General features: G+C 34.9%; 1 protein-coding gene across 2 annotated transcripts; it reads right to left on the bottom strand.

Annotated features, from left to right (window-relative positions):
- Window positions 1–38: 38 nt before the first annotated feature.
- LOC130808169 (uncharacterized) lies at window positions 39–17,424 on the bottom strand. 2 transcript variants are annotated; one of them, XM_057673629.1, is made up of 16 exons: window positions 16,965–17,424; window positions 16,756–16,889; window positions 13,901–13,958; window positions 13,227–13,442; window positions 11,896–12,171; window positions 10,989–11,123; window positions 10,793–10,918; window positions 9,701–9,745; window positions 9,361–9,465; window positions 6,968–7,110; window positions 6,759–6,882; window positions 3,711–3,785; window positions 2,259–2,630; window positions 2,008–2,100; window positions 1,743–1,872; window positions 39–650 (listed from the first exon to the last, which is right to left on the bottom strand). In XM_057673629.1, exons 1-16 carry the CDS (start codon window positions 17,181–17,183, stop codon window positions 400–402), a joined length of 2,502 nt encoding a protein of 833 aa, XP_057529612.1. In that variant the 5' UTR covers window positions 17,184–17,424; the 3' UTR covers window positions 39–399. The 2 variants fall into 2 exon arrangements, with proteins under 2 accessions (XP_057529612.1, XP_057529611.1); XM_057673628.1 differs by having other exon boundaries at window positions 39–653; window positions 16,965–17,422.
- Window positions 17,425–17,838: the final 414 nt, after the last annotated feature.

Genomic DNA, 17,838 nt, shown 5'->3' with positions numbered 1-17,838 from the left:
AAGCATGAATTAGAAATTCTGGCTTTGACAGTGTAGTGTGATTTAAAAACATTCCAAGGGTTATAGCATATAACCAGATTGTTGGGGCCTGGGGTGTACCAGATACTTTAAACCCCTATTTAAAAAGTTGGTTATCTGCTATGTTAGTAACTAGTGGTAGTGCCCAGAAAATGTTTACACTTGGGTTGGGTATACCCCACTTTCATATGCTACAATAAGAGTTGTACTTATCTGTATAATATTTGTGCACAATGCATACGTCAAACCTAGTCTGTTAACTTGATTGATACAAACGTCAAAATACAACACTACATCTTTTTTTTGGTAAAAATTTCAGTAATTAGTTACTGCTACACCACTGTACAGAGTAAAATAAACTCTCATGAAAATTTTCATCACCTACTTTTTGAGAAGCATTTGTCTGAATTCATCATTAGATTTTGGGGTTTCATCTTCGCCTTCAACAGCTTTTGGCTTGCTTGTTTTCCGATCAAGAAGCTTGAGATTGCGTGGAACTGCAAACGTGTTCTTTCCCTTGAGTTGGATGACATCATTTTTGGGCCCCTTACTAGAGGATGACTTTGCAACAGGAGGCTCAGAAGAATGCTTCCCCTCTTGTTTTGCTTCACCTTCAGATGGGATCTTTGGACCTGCTGCTCAGTCGATTTTAGCAAAACCGAAAAAGGAAATAATTTTAGCATTTGCTGGATTTGATTCAAGTGTTAACAGACACTCTTCATTGAATCATTCACAAGAAGTTTAAGCTTATAGATTATTGAAGCTCTTGTGACCTTGACGCCAACCCGCATGTAAAGTGTGAACATTATGCAAAATATAAAATTAATGTAACCCATATGTTGATCGAGGATATAACACTATCTGATAATAACTGGAATCAGAGGATGAACCAATGCAATTGAACATCATTTCTCCCTTCTCCAGCATTTTTCATAATAATAATGTATTCAAGCATTTGTCACCATCACTAGTTCAATAATCCAAATTGCAGCAAGAATTTTGTAAGTCCAATGTGGCAAAACCCTCTTTGGACACACATCCTAATCTCCTCATTCAGCCATGACATGAGAACAAGGGCGCCAGAAAAAAATTTAAAATTATTCACCAAATTATTACACCCTCTGAGGCTTTCTTATAATTTGATTTCTTAATCGAAGTTAAGAGAATTTGAACCATTTTTCTTTTAAACTATAGTGATTGACTGTAAATTACTATTAACAGATGTGTCTTGCTTTTTTCTTTTACAAAAGCAAATTTTTATAGCTTAATCTGATATAGATTGAAAGAAAAACATGGTCTAAGTATGGTCTTGGAGGGCCTGGGATAATTAAGTTGCTAGATTAAAAAAGATCGAAGGGAGCATTTTAATGGGTCATAGACAAATAAACATATCCTACATTTTTCTAGGTTACATGGTGTAAATCAAGTGTGTTATCAAAAAGGAACCAAATGCATTAATATTCAGACTGGAGACTCATGATTGTGCAGCACATAGCAAGTCAAAAAATATGTATAAAAAGTGAAGGGTATAGAATCCATATTCTCATATGCTGTCACTACTTTTTATGGACCAATTGCTGCTTTAATATACAAGTGACAAATGCAACACAACAGGCATCACTACATCACACATCAGCACACATCATATGAAGTTATGAATAAAAAGACCAGTATAAGAGAGTAGTTATAAACAAAAAAGTCACCATTCAAACCATCAACACTACCTGACTGGTTTTTGCTTTTTGAAGGATCTGATCGGGCAACGCTCACTTTCTTCTTCAGCAACCAATTTCTGTTCTTCTTCAAAGCAGCATTAAGGTGTGTGTCATCGCAGAAATCGACATATGCAAGGCCCTTATACCCATTAAAAGAAGAAATTAAATATTATCCCATATGAAGCGCGCAATCACGCAGAGAAAATCATTAGCTTCATAAACTACTTAGATTATGAGTACAATAAATCAGTGCATAGAAACACTAGATAATTACCCTGGATTTACCAGTATCTCTATGCTTTAATATTCGGATAGATTGAACTCCACCGACATCGCTGAAAAATTTGCGAACATCTTCATAGTTCGCCTGCACAAGTTAACACTTTTGACATCCCAAATTCTCATAAAAGATTGATTTCCTTAGTTAGTCACAAAGGAGAAGAGGCTGACACACACGAACAAGAGCCCAAACCCGTGTGTAGACAAAAGAAGAGAAGTAAAATATCAAGTGTATGCTCAACTTACTTTGGGATCAAGGTTTGATATGAAAACTGTGCATTGATCAGTGTACTTAACGTTCTCATGCATGTTTTGTTCTTTTGGTTGTTCATGGCTGCTATCCCTTTTGTCAACATTTGCTTCAGTCTCTTCCCCTCTGGTTGTTTTAGAAATATTTTTTCCATTATCAATATCCTTCTTGGTCCCTTTTTTCGCGATTTCATTCATGTCTTTTCGTCGTTTTGAAGGAGATTGATCCTCCGATAAATTTGAAATTGGTTTCCGTTTTTCCCGGGATATTTTCTTGGTGGAATGTTCATTAGCATCGACAGCTGCCGCTGTAGTTTTGCGCTCTTGCTGCAAATTAAATATCTGCAACTCCTGCAAACGTGGAGAAACCTAGAAAAGCCAAGAAAAGGATCAGGTACAACATTGCATCAATTTCTCAAAACAAAAAATCCATTATAACATATCACAAGGTTTATTTCTGAGGCTAAAGAAGACATAGAGGACCTCATATCCAAGGTGGTAAAAGTGGGCAAGCAGTACAAAGCTCAATCTTTAAATGAAGCAGCATTAGGGGGGATAAGTCGCAAAGCAAAACATTTCAGAATTAGCATAGGGTATAATATAAATCGCAAAGCTTAATATTTCCTACGCGGTTAGAGAGAGGAATGATGAATATGAGAAAAATATCAATCAAAAAATATTTGAATTAACATCAGCGTCTATTCAAATGGATTTAACTTAGTTCACATTTGGTTTCGTTTCAATTCCAGGTTCGGTTATTATCAATCAACTAAGAGAATCAAACAATTTGAGCTTGAAATTTTCAGATCAGTATGATTTGGGATAATTCAGTTTCAGTTCAAGTCAAAATCCTGTTATCTAAATTCATGTGAAGTTGTCATCAGAATTCTCAAGTCCAGTGAGTTTGCCACGTCTAAACAGGCCAAGGTCATAAAAGCAGAGAGATCAATCCATAAGAGGTTGTATACTACATATGTTCTACTTGTCTCCCTCTGAAAAGAATTGGAAGAAACTTTTTATCAGATTTTTCAAGAAAGCTTTCTAGCCCATTTGTTGAATCATGTCACCATAAAATGAGATTCCTAAGATATAGAAACCTTTTTTTTCAAACAATTTCTGTGAATCATGGCTCGGTATTGTGCCATGGCTAAACAAGGGAAGAGGTTTCATGGCAGTTCTTTTTTTCCAAGGAAAAGTACACACTAACTCATACTGAGGCATGTATGCAGCTTTAGTACCCATTAAGAATCTAGGTCTAGAGTCTCTTAGTTAACATCAAAATTTTTATCTGGGGTAATTCTATTGTCTTGATATGCAATGACTTGAAAAAAAATAAAGCAAGAAGACAAGACCAAAGGCCCAAATTACAATAAGTCTAAAGAACTCAATTCCTAATAGCACAGGATAAACTTTGGTAATACCTCCCCTAGAAAAAAAAGAGAACCTCACCTTTTGTACAGCATAGTCATAATCATCCAGAGTGCCATATTCCCTTTCAAACCATAACCACGATTGGCATATGTCCTGGGTAAGACAAGCGCACTCTGGTTAGAGAACAGGTATTGAGACTGTGTGTTCTTTAATCTACAACAGAGGATCATGCATACGTAAAACCATAATTAAAAATCTACTTTGACAAAGCTTACATCACGGCTAATACACATTCACAGAGCACCTGGATTTATAACATCTATAACCAATGTTAAATTTCAATCTGTAACAGCTTGTTCGAAAATTGTAATGTATGATAATTCCACAAGATGTAAATCCACTACACCTAGAAGTAGGTATAGAAACAAAGAAGAAAACAATAACTCATTCAATAAAAAAAACACAAGTATGCATGGAAAGATGAAGCAATTTCAGGCCCAAAAGATACCTATCAAGTTTGACAAATAAAAACTCATATTGCTATAAGTGTAGGTGTCATTTTTACGGCCATAAACCATAGAACTCCAACAGCATTTATGCTCAGTATTCAATCATTAAGCAGGAGAACTTCTTGGTTATACTTGAAAATCACTAGTTCTTTTTTCATCAGTCATTGAATACTCAATGTCCTCTTTTCTTTGTGGAAGTCCATACCATAGGACTTCCTATCTATAACAGGTTATCTAAACCTAATTTTTGTCCGGCGTATTAATAATGAAGATCATTTTATAATTCTATAAAGTATGAATATTAATGAAATTGAACATCAGTCAATAATAACGTAGCAATACTAAGTTAATTATTGAATCTGTCAGAGTGGCCAAAACAGCTTAGACTTTGAACCGGAGAAGAATGTTATTACAGAACTTATGCAGCAAGCAGCTTAGCGCGTGATTCTAGATTCATCAATTCAAGAAAAAATTTTGCAGGATTAACATCTCTACTACAGCTCAGCAAAGCAACATTATTACTCACGCCTATTCTAATCAAATGTAATCCCCTTTGTCCACAAAATATACCTCACTTTCCTTTTTATTTTGTCTCATCAAATTTGCCTTATTTCTATTTTTGACCATGATTCACACTCCCTTAATTGTTTGTTTGATAAGAACATTTTATTAATATAGGTTAGGGATGAGAAATCTCAAAAGTAATCAATTGATAATCTACATGACAATCCTCCAATTACTCTTACAAATATCATTTGAGTAGCAACTTAGCGTGCTTAAAAACATCATTTGCTTTGCCCATAGAGACGCTTAGAACTTAGCTTTCTCCCAAATAATTTCCAATGGTATACCCAATCATTAAAAATTCATAAAGAATTGCATAGCACATCTCCACAAAATTGAGCTCCCTAATATTTCCAAAACCCTGCAGATTAAAGAATAGAAAATCCCTAATCCTCCTAGGAGCAACCCAAAGATCTCCACTTATTCGAAAGAGCTTGCCCCGTAGTTCTCTTGTGAAGCTAAACGCAAAAGGAGATGATCATAACACATTGATGTGGGCTCAAAGCTTTATTAGGCCTTCTAATTTGGTGGTTCTCCATAGTATTGAGCTTCCCTAAAACAACCAATCACACAAAAGTTCTTATCTTACAAGGAACTTTAGATTTCCAAATTAACTTAGCCGCAAAAAAATGATTAATAGACGAAGAAAATGATACAACATGAGCAAAAAGAAGCACATGAGAAGCCTTTAGAAATCTCTGGACTCCAAGATCAAGGGCCCGAAATCTTGGAAGGGGGGGATTTTTGAAGAATAAATAGCATCTCAATTATCGATTGAAGGTCTCTTTCTAAAGGATGATGCCCAAAGAAAAATGACAATGCAATTTGGTTGTCACCCTCTATATAAGAATAGAAATCAAAAATAGGAGCATCATGTTCACTAGAGTTAATTTAATCTAGTATAAAGAGATTTGAAAGGTTGTACACCTATCCAAACATCTTCCCAAGATCTAATCAAATCACCCCTCCCCACTTTAGGTTGAATAAAAGGCAAAAATTTTGTAAATACCTAAAAAATTGGCTTCCAAGGACACAAAAAAGAAGATCTTGAAATAATCCGCACATCCCACGAAGATGTAGAATATCTATACTCTATGCCAAAGAGAATTCAGTTAACAAGGGAATCTCCAAAGCCATTAACCAAGTAGTGTTGTATTTTTTACCTCCAAATCTCCTACTCCCAAACCCCATCTTTAATTCACATCCACCCATTTAACTTACCATTTTATCTCATGCACATATTTCTCTTACTTTCCTGTAAAATATCACTTTACCCTCTTAATTTTCCCACCACTTGCGATTGGGGAAAATTGGTGGGACAGAGGGAGTACTATCTAGTATTGCACCAATTTTATGAAAAAGGAAGAAGGAGAGCACATAGAAGTAGTTAGTTGGATATGTGATAATAATAGTAATTTAATGGCAATTGTGGAGAATAGTTTAATTCCATGAGGACATATAAGAAAGGGAAAAAGTTACCAAATAAGAAAATGAGATATTTGATGTGAATATACCAAAAGAGGAAATAATACATTCCATTAGAATAGGAGGGAGTATAATTTACTTTGTACTTTGAGAGTTCTAGTGAAGTATTTATTCGGATTTTAAAGTGGGAAAGCAACATTTTTAATTCAACTTCTCTGTACTTTGAGAGTTCTAGTGAAGTATTTATTTGGATTTTAAAGTGGGAAAGCAACATTTTTAATCCAACTTCACTAGAACTCGTAAAGTACAAAGTATCCTCCAACATTTCATTATCCCCATTACTTTAAAGTTTAGCTGTAGAGTTAGGGAGGATTGGATGTAAGCAACCTTAGCCCTCTAATAACAAAGTGGTTTAGGATCGACCCTTGTTAGCAAACGTATTTTGTAACTTCACATAAATAAGAACTGCACATGATTAATGAGTCATTTACAATAGTCCATTATATTTTGAACCAAAGAATTATATATCTTTAGCACCATAGATATATTCCATTACGTATTGCTAACAACTACATTGAAATTTGAAAGAGTTTAAGGAAGCAGAAGTTCTAGGGATAAACAAATATACCTCTGAGCCTGTACCAGGAAATCTCTTTGTGTAACACCTTCGAAAGATTGCACGTGCGTCATTCAAAGTTCCCTTGTCAATCTCCATCTTTATATAACCTTGCCAAGCCTCAATATTACTGCCACTGTAGACAAGAGCTGTCAAAATGCTGTAGATGAAAAAATCTCCCAAGAAAATTTAAAGATTATGTTGAACAGGAGATGACAAACCTGATCTTTAATAAGCTTTCCCAAACTCCTCGAGCAGCTACTATATCATTTGCTAGAGTCAGCTCCAAACGAGCCCAATATGCATACAGACGCAACAAAGCGTCGGTGCCTTTAAGATGTACAGATAAGTAATCTGAAGCACGCTATAGATAGTAGAAAGTTAAGTCAATCAGCTATCCAAGTTGAAAACAAACGAGAAATGCAAACATAACCCATAAGAAATGCAAAGGCTTTCACAACTCACAAGATCACAAAAGTCAAAGCACGGAAAGAGTATCATAAATGATTAAAAGCCATTCAGACTAGAAAGAAAAAAATATTAGAGGCAGGAAAAGTGACTTTATTGAAAAGAGCTATGAGTTTGTCAAACCACTGAGCTTTCAAGTAATACTTTAAGATACAATCGGAATTTAACAAAATTGCCACTTTAACCTGAACAAAACAAAGACCACACTAACAGCAAGACATAGATCCCAATTAGTACAGAAGACAGTATAGCAAATAGCTCCAGCCTCCATAGCCTGCCATAGAAACAGCTTGACTACTGAAAGATCTATTAATTAAACAAACGAAACATATGGCAAACAATTACCAAACAACACATATTTTTAAGCATCTCAATGATCACAATTCCCTTAATTTACACAAACAGATCAGAGGAAACAGAAGGCAGTTAACAGATGTCTCCCCCTGCTACACACTAACAGGATTTTTTGTAGATGAAATATAGGTAAAGATACTATAGAAGGTCTACTTAAGAACTCAGAAAAAGAAGACAAGGATCAAGCAGCTGAGAGGCTTAAAATCTCTCCCGGAAAAACAAAGCTGAGTAGCTAACAAAACAATACAAAATAGTTTGATCCCTTTCTCCTTATCTATCCCTCTATTTACAAAATTGTAAATTCCTTTCCTCTATTAAATCTATGCCTTCACTATACAAGTTGTAAAACATAGTATATTGAATGTCTTTTCGACAAAGATGATCAAGTAAAAGGTGTTGTAAAGTTAGATACAAAGGAGCTCCTTCCAAGTGAGTGTTTCAAGTATATTGGCTCAATTGTTCAAAACCCACAAATATTGATCAAGGTATTAAGCATAGAGTTAAGGTGAGTGGCTCAAATAGAGAGATGCGTTTAAGGTTAAAGCCTTAAAGGACCAGCAATACTATATAGGTAAAGTAATTGTTAAGGCAACATAGAGGTACTTGAGATGCATATGCTAACGTTAAGGAGTGGACATAACCTAAAAGAGAGAACTAAAAAAAAAAACATAAGAACGAGTCTTGGAATTACATATATTACACACAAAATGAGCAAAATTCACACATTGGTTTGACAACGTGAAAGTTCAAAACTGCATCAATTATAAAAATGAAAGTTGAAAATTTAAAGAGCTTAAAAAGAGAGGTAGGTCAAATATAATCGTATATGACACATGAGTGAGATGTGAATGACACAAATGAAAAATAATTTATGATGATGATCATTGAAACTGAATTTCTCAATTGTAGAGTAGTATCAATACAGCCAAAAAAGTATTCATTATCTTTGTTAGCGACAATTTCCTACATTAATTTGTTTTGGTTTATTTTAACCCCATATTGTAGTCAAGTTTTTTTTCGTTACAATTATTAATCAAAAAGGAACTTTGCTGACTGAACATGAATAGTCTTGCTCAAGTTTTCTTTTTCGTTACATTGTGAAACTATATTGTAAAAAACCAACAATTGTCAGTTGAGCTTGATCCTCAGTGATTAAAGTTAGTCTCACAGCATATCATCTTCTAAGTTAAACCAAACACGCCTGGACGAAATGGATGGAAGAAGATCAGCACATGAGACAAGCAAGTAATCCATATATCGATCACTTTTAAAGATGATGATATCTTAAGAGATATAAACAACATTAGAGAAAGAAATAACAAAAAAACATAGAAAAGCCAAATGGCAAAGTCATATATGAAGAGAACCGTGAGAATTCACGTAACTGTATAAACAACAAAGTTCAAACTCCAACAATTCTCTTGGTGCCATTTTCAAAAAAAAAAAAGTGATCAGATCAACCATCAAAACCCTTAACCACCAAGAAAATAACTTTTAATCAGTATAATTAAAAAATGGCACCAAGAGAATTGCTGGAGTTTGAAATCATCTATCCAGAAGCCACTAGAATTTTATGGCAATGCTGAAGTTGCACTAGATTAGCCCTTGAGATTGTGGAAAATCTGAAAATTACTAGCACATTTACAGATTCAATGAAAATTCAAAGGCAACTGTTGACTTTCATGCAGCAAGAAAACAACTAGTCACTTGCAATAAAATTTAAAATCATCAAACAATGAGGCACAAATGGATTTCAGTGACAGATAGCAATTAACCCAAAAGCCCCACACACCTGAAAGGTATCTCTTATGACAGCATAATCGAGGACTTGCATTTCCCCGGATACTGAAATCCTTCTCCGCAAGCCATCTATGCGAGTAAGAAACAGATCTAGGTACTGAAACAAAATCGTACATGAGAAGTGAGAATATATGACAAAAAAATATCAAGTCGTCATCATTTACTAAACAGATTAAGATCAGAAGGTTTTAGAAAGATGCTTAGATTAAAAGATTGAAAGATCAATCACATGTCTCACTCTACAAATCATCTACTTCCATTTACCAATGCACAAGGCTCCAAGTTCTGCCCAATACGCAATTCATACTAGCAAAAAAATACATAGATCATACCTCCTCATAACTTGAAAATGAACATTGGAGAGCCTTCTCAAACACCTATCAATGCAAGAAAAGCTCCAAATTGTAAGGCACAATGCACATGCAACCAAAAATATACTGTCTTCAGTTTGATTCCAAAAAACAGGAGCAAAGTTGGAAGTGTAGTTTGAACTTAGCAAATTCAAAGTTATTTGTACTCTCATATTCCATTACCAAATTACCATCATGATTTAAAAATCAGTTAAATCTAAAATAGTACTTAAATATTGCAATGCCGGGTACACAAATAGTACTTAAATAAATGGGGAAACGAGCACTTTGGACACGTCTAGACTGACTAGGGAAATGTTGAATGCAGTGCACGAGTGGAGTTCGAAAATAGTTTAGACAAGAATTACTCTGTTTATGTGTCCACAAATTATTGGATTGGCTTTATGTGGAAATGTTCAATCCAATCCATCTAATTTACACCCCTATGTGGTGGTGAAAGGAAGGGCAATAAGGCAAGAACCGTGGTTTTATCCAAGCCAAGACGGTGGAGTTTGTAGTTATAGCAATGTTGTAGAAAGATGTAGACAAGACTTTCATGTTCACAAGCACATCATCCATAGGCATGACCTTTCATGTGTAATTGTATATACTATAAAGTGCAATATTGATATGAAAAAGAGTAAGAAAGCCACCATTTTTATTACTTTAACAAAATTATGCTCCAAAGAATAAAGCCAGTCACCAAGAAGCTCTTTCCACATCTACTTACTTGATAATAAGCCATAAATTAAAAAAAAATAAAAAAAAAACAATTGAATGCATACAGGAAGTGATCCGGAAAATAATCATACCAATTACTATCATTGTGTCTTCAGGCTATCAAGTAGATAAGATTATTAAATATTACATGAGAGTGTGTAAACAAAATGGAAGATGAATTGTGGAATGAAGACTAGATAAAACATTGTCTTTAAACATCAAACAAAGCTTGAACTACACAAAACAGGCGGTTTGGATCCATCATCACTTAACAATAATATAAAAGCAAGCCAACAATAAACTAGCAGAATTCTCGTACAAAACAGATCAAATAAGAAAAACAGCATGACATACCATGGAGATTTCATCTTCAGAAGCATGAGCTCGTTCCAAGCAAAGCATATGCCTCACCCAAAGTTCGCCTATCCAGGAACAATTTCTTGTGGCTCTACTAGTAGCATTCTTTACAACATCCCCAACCTGAAATTAAAAATAGGTCAAATAGCCAACATAAGCAAGTGAATAATCCAATCACAACTAAAAAAAGTACCTTGAGTGTTTTTTCCAAATAGCGTATGTAGTCAACCCAAAAATCACTACATATGGGAAACTCGGTGATAGCACGTTCATATAGAATTTGTACTCGTGCAGGGTCCCCAGCAGACTCCTCAAATTTCAAGTATTTCTAGGAACAGATGGAAGGCAATATTAGTGACCCACAAAATCCACAATAAATAGTAAGAGTTGATCATAAGATGGGCAGACAGCAACGGCATGTATAGAATTCCAAACTCAAGAGGATTGAATGAAAGATAACTTTGATACTGCAAATACACAGACCACTATTCAAACATTGGATTACAAGTGATTGACACATAAAAAATAATTCACGAAAAGCCAAAGTTTAGAAAGAAAGATAAATGATATTTGTGTGGAATATTAAAAAGCTAAAGTTCACCTTCCTAGCCATGGCGAAGAGATTTGAATTAAAAAGTTTTTTAAGTAGCCATTATTGTGGCACTGTTCTGTAAATGCGCCTTACAAGTTACAAGATATGTATTACTTGCATTATAGTAGATAACTTTGGATTTATGAAATGTGCAAATTAAACAGTTCCTCAGTGTCTCCAAGTAAGAGTGTGTTCCATAGACACCCACAAGCATACTAACCTCTGGAAGCAATTCAAGGATTAAATAATTCATGTGAGACTTGATATATGTGCAGACTGCAGATACTGTAAAGTTCATAGATCCATAAACAAGACTTCCACAAAGATATAGCAAGAAAATGGTCACATGAGCTGTAATCCACAAATAAAATGATCATGGGCACAAGTAGACACAAATATGAATTTTCCTAAATAGCCACAATTACAAATTCCTTCAACGAGATTCAATGTTATTAGGCAATAAATATCAATAGTGTGAAGTTATATGTGTAATCCAACATGTTCATACCTTGAAGAGTGGAAGTCTTTCTGAATCGGGAACATCAGATTTACATATTTGTTCTTCAAGATTGATTCGAGCATTATACATCTCCAATGCCTTCTTATAAGCAGAAGCAACATGAGAAGAAATACCTTCCAGGTCACTAGAGTTAATATCAAGATCATTACCAAGCTCCATCTCCCACAATTTGTAAGCAAGGAGAGTAGAATTGGCATCAGCCAAAGGGACAGATAGCTGTCTATGAAATATATTTCGAACACGCTGAATCTGCTTTTCTTTTCCCTAAATAAAAGGAAGCAAGAAAACAATAACTTCAAGAGAGCAGAGTCATAAATTTCCAATACTGTTCTCAACTTTAAAGAAAACAATGAAGTAAAATTAAATAATATCTAAAGTTCTCAACAAACTGCCACAAACTTTTACTGCGGTCAAACCTCTACAACAGAAAAGATTATTCATAAATATAATCTGTGGAATGATCTGATAAACACAAAAAAAAACAACAAAAAAAGGTGTTCCATTACTATGTATCATTGAATTCCTCTTTGATAGGGTATTTCCTATCATTCATGTACATACATACATACATGCATATTTATATGTACATTGTACATACATACATACACACACGCACATACGCAAACTTTTTGAGTGTTTCTTCCCCTCTCTCCACGACTTCTTTGTTGTCTCCAAATCTGATTGTTGTATAGATCAATTGGTGATTGAGAAACTTGAAATGATCTAAATTAATCAGAACTAGGAAAATGGGGCACCTTTAAAAGTATATAACTTTGTATCATTCTAATTCACACTTCTACCTAGAAAATATATACAATCTTCAAAAGCTTCTCACTTGAAATACAACTGAAATGCAAAACTAAGTGCAAATTTAGTTAAAGCAGTCTTCAAAAGACGACACAATGTATGATTCAAGAGTCAAGACCACAACTTTGACAATTTGTAAAGTTGGGCACTTCTAAACTTTTTTGGTGGGAGGCAACAAATGTGGATGTGTATAACATGGGTTTTCAAAATTATGGTCGCATTGTTTCGTACCGGTCGTATCGTAAAGGTTTTCAAATTTATCGAATCGGTACTACATGCATCGTAAAGGTGTTAAAAAAACACATTTTAGGTTGTTCCAAGCGATATTTCATGGTTTAGGCCAATAATTGGAGGTACGTAAACCGCATCGTCCCTGTTAACGCATCACCATATCCGTTAACCGCAAACATGACCGTTACCGCATTTTTGCACATGGGTGTACATGCATGTCTACCAGACTGCAACTGCATAAATTAGATTACAATGTAACTTAGAATAGAGATCAAACATACCTCAGTATCCGAATCGTCAATTGTAAGGCAGATAGCTTGTTCAAATTCTCTATAGGCTTCCCAGATCTTACTGCCCTCACTAAAATGCAAACCAGCAGCTGTAAGGGCACGCTCAAATAAGTTCCTTGCTTTTGAAACACCAACATCAGAACACTTGCGGATTGAGGGATCATGTTCTTGCACAAAATTCAAGTAGTCACACCAGAGAGGGACAAACTGCCAGGACACGTGAACAAAAAAGTGATGAATTTATTTACTTAGATTCCACTAGTGTAACTACATACATAGCTTCCCCAATTGTCTTTGATAATGAATGGCAAATTCAATGCAATGAGTTAATTATCAGCGTTGAAATTATGGTATAAATAACCCTCCTGCATAATAGCTTGCAAATACTATCCATCCAGACGAACTGCCAAACAGTACCAACCCTTAATTATCAAGAATATCAACTAACATACCAATTAATGATTGTTTGATCACTGTCACACTCTCGGAGAGATTTGAGTAAGGGAAGCTTAAGATAGTAAACTGCTGCAAGTCAAAAGAAGGTAACTTCCAAGACAAAGACAATTCCTATATGCATCTATAATTTCCCCAAAAAGGAAGTGTTACATAACATCTAAGCATTGTTTTTATTAAAGAAAGTCAGAAATAAAAGCAGAATAGCTCACAAGATATTCAGATACACCACGTTCATAAAGCTCTTCGATAGCTGGAACAGTGTCGGGCCTAGCAAACAATTGATAAAATGCATCAGTACAAATCATAAAAAACTTCCAGAAATTTTAATACAAAAATAAACCATTAAAAACTTCCAGAAATTTTATAACAAATTTGAACATAGAAGGTAGCAATGACAAATCAAGAAAATGTTAACTGCAATCACTCAAGAGTTTCAGAATTTAAATCAGGGTTGTAGAGAATAGAGATGCAGCATTAAATTGCTTTACGATGCATGGTTGCAATAGAAAGAAGCACAGAAATACAGTTCATCTAAGCATCCTAGTAGAACCAAACAATGGCTTTAAAAGGAATCTAGCAAACTCAGAAGTCAGTGATCTCAAGGGTGAACATGATTTAGAGTTTCATTATGTACTCAAATAATCAAAAAGAAAGATTTTAATTGACATCATCTCACTCTACTTTCAAGCATTCCTATTTTTCTTATCTACAATGCCTTCTGTCAAACCATAATTGAAATAATAACCTCTTGACAATTCATAGTGCCATGTTCATTTCAAGTTATTAATAACAATTTCTTAAATCACGTAGACTTTATATGTAATATAAAGTTGTATATGACATTTGCTATCAACGATCAACTTAAAAACTACCATTATCACTGAAAAGGGTAAGATTGCGTACGTTTATCCCTTGTACCACACTTATATGAGAGTCTAGGTGGGAGACACTTAACGATATGACATAATAGAATGTTGGATATTAGGTATAAATAGCAAAATCAGTTTGACCAATAAAATCAACTTTTTAAAATTATAAAAATCAGTATTTCATGCAAAAAAAAACAACTAAAAATCAATAAAATCAATATTAATAAGCAAAAATAAATATCTTTCTTTCAAAATGTAAGATCACTTTTAACATCAAACACAAAACAAAGTGGGCAAGACCCAAAGGGGTGTTTGGCATGTGGGATTTGAGGAAGGGAATGGGACTTTGTCTCAAAATAAAGTCCAAATCCTTGTTTGTCTAAAGGGAATGGGACTATAAAGGGATAAAGTCCCCAAGAAAAATGTCTTGAGGGAGGGTGGGTATTTTGGTTGAGACTTTCATTTTCATTCTTTTCTTCCAAGTCCCTCAAAGGTTCAAATGCCAAACAAGGGATGAGACTTTTTTTATCTTCAAAGTCTCATCTTAAAAGTCTCATCTTGAAGTCTCACAAGTCTCATTCCCTTGTGCCAAACACCCCCAAATGCCTATGGTCCGATCTTACACAAAATTGAAACAAAGTTCACCATAAACTCAAAACCAGTCTTTAATCAAATAACATACAGCTATTTCGTTTTTTTAGCCACCTTCCGTTTCAAGTTCCCTTATTCACTTATTTCTAAACCATTATCAAGATATATTTATCCCCACCATTCCCTTACCTTCCCTCATTTGGCTCCACCACATAACCTTCTCTCACCCATTCATTTGCGATCTTTGACTCCCACACCCTCACTCTCGGTTTCCCACTATCTCCTCCTTACCCACTTCAAATGAGTTACATAGTTGCATGACGTCACTCTCCTTAATTTTTAAGCTATAGTAATGTGGATTAGCATTAAAATAGAAGAAAAATGTGCCATATGTTTAGAGATTGCGGACTTGCGGTCCCATCCATCTAAGACGAAGGAAAAACAATCTTGACGGGACAATTTTTACTTTGGAATTACCAATATTCCAGAAATAGATTAGTCAATAGTCCCCTTTTTCTATGCTTGTTCTGATGTACTAAGTAAATTTCAACTTCAAATCAGGACTCAATCAATGCATGCATCCAACTCGATCCTTTTTATATCCCATCTTGGGTGGAAACCTCCTCAAAAATAGAAGTAATACATGCAACAATGTAAAATAGAGCACTGGCTGATAGAAATCTGTTTCTACAAGGAATTCTCTGGCACATAGCTTTTATCTTGAGACAACCTATGTTTGTTTTGGGCAGCATGAATGACAAGAAGATCCATTTAGCAGAAAGCTCCATAGACAATATACAAAATGTTATATCTATAGAGGGTAGTGTCAAACTTAAGAGCACTATTGACATTTTCTTTGAGTTCAAGTAGCCTATCTTTGACACGAGAAGTCATTTTCCAACTTTCAAAAAGGTTGTTTAAGCCTGTGGTGGATGGATGGTCGCCTAATGTGCTACTTTTTTGCACTTCACTTATCAAATCTTCGCCTAATCTGAAACTTTTGAAAGAGTCAACCACAAAATACATCAACTATAATCTTTACACAGAAGATGTTATGACTCAAGTCAGCAACGCTATGCAGCAGTGTTATCCTACATACAATTTCTAACCCAAGTGTCAAATTTCACCAAACAGATACATGGTTAGACCAGTGTTTTATCAACTAGGAGTCTATGCTAGTCAGACTGTTATATTAGAGATCAGAAAATGTTTACACACATCAACAACTATCACTTTCTTTATTCTTTTACAAACCAACCAGAGAAAAGCCAACAACCCTGACACAAAACACACTGGCTACAGATAAGAACATCTAGTCAATCAAAATTTAAAAGCATGCTTAAGTAAAGATCAATGGTCAGTTAGTCTGATGCCAATTATACACCAAGCTCACCAACTCAAATGAGATGCTAATCAAACGTCCTATCCTACTGCTTAAAATCAATTTCTCACTCTTCAAAAAAATTCAAAAAATCCCATCATAACAAACAATTTGATCAATAGAAGGCAAAAACACCAGGTACTAGAATCACATCAAATGAACAATACATACATTCAAAAACACCCCTAAGCAAGAGAAAAAAAAAAGGAGGGGGTTTCCATACCCAGAAGATATAGTGATTTCATCTTTAGTCCACTCCTGCCACATAGTAGGCGTCAAGGGAAAAATCTCACTCATCGATTCCCTAGCTTTCCTGAGTTTATCAATCTCTCCCATTTTCCTCAGCAACTTAATATACTGCAAACAACAATAATATCAAAAACTGAGTAATAAAATTTCGAAACCATTATGAAGTACAGTAATCAATTATACCTGAACATGAGCATCATAATTGGAGGAATTACGAGACAGCTCAGATTCTAGGGTTAGAACATCCAGCGCTTTTTGAGCTTCATTATCGGAATCTGAGTCGTCGGAAGAGGTATCAGAAGTTGCTTCGAGTGTATCGGCGTGTCCGCCATTATCATTAGGGCCGAGTTCTTCAGTGTTTTCTGGCACTGCTGTGAATTCTGCTTCCATGGGTTCCGCCATTTTATGAGGATGGTAAAAAGTTATTTGGTATGTTGGGCGGCAAGGATGAGGAGAGGGGCTGGCTACTTTAATGGCTGACAATGACGGTTTATGGGTTTTGGTAGTCGCACAACATTTGACGTCCAAGAGAAATTGGGTCCGTGTGGCTTTTGCGTGATCGATGGCCGTTTATTTACAAGTTATAATTCAAAACCAGAGGAAATTGTACGTAGCAGCAACGACGACGACGTACGGTGAGACGCTAGTGGTATAGTAACAAATACTTCCTCCGTTCACTTCCTAAAAAATATTCACGAGAATTAATAAAAATAATTACTCACTCCGTTCTTGTTTGATCTTCCACATTACTATAACGGGCAGTTTCAAAAGTTCTTCTACTTTAGAATACTTTCTATTTTTAGAAATTTTTTATCCCACTTTTACCCCTTAAAACCCCCTTTTCTTTTAATGTACCCTTTTTTTTATTTATAATTATTTTCTCTCTCATACTTTCAATACAATCATTATTTCACACTACTATTTAATTAAAATAATACCCACTACAACCTCATACTTCCAATAACATCATTACTTCACACTACTATTTAATTAAAATAATACCCACTACAACCCAAAGATTCTATCTTCCTTAATATGTGTGAAAAACCCAAAGTGA

Source organism: Amaranthus tricolor, chromosome 3 (genome assembly GCF_026212465.1).
Source record: "Amaranthus tricolor cultivar Red isolate AtriRed21 chromosome 3, ASM2621246v1, whole genome shotgun sequence".
NCBI lineage: Eukaryota > Viridiplantae > Streptophyta > Magnoliopsida > Caryophyllales > Amaranthaceae > Amaranthus > Amaranthus tricolor.
The sequence above is the reverse complement of the archived record's forward strand: the minus strand, read 5'-3'. Positions and strand labels throughout refer to the sequence as shown.

Coding starts and splice junctions, on each gene's coding strand:
- LOC130808169 (XM_057673628.1), bottom strand. CDS start 17,183: ATGGCGGAACCCATGGAAGCAGAATTCACAGCAGTGCCAGAAAACACT. Junction 9,746..10,792: donor CTGAAGATGAAATCTCCATG/GTATGTCATGCT, acceptor TTGCATTGATAG/GTGTTTGAGAAGGCTCTCCA. Junction 654..1,742: donor AAAAAGCAAAAACCAGTCAG/GTAGTGTTGATG, acceptor TCGACTGAGCAG/CAGGTCCAAAGATCCCATCT.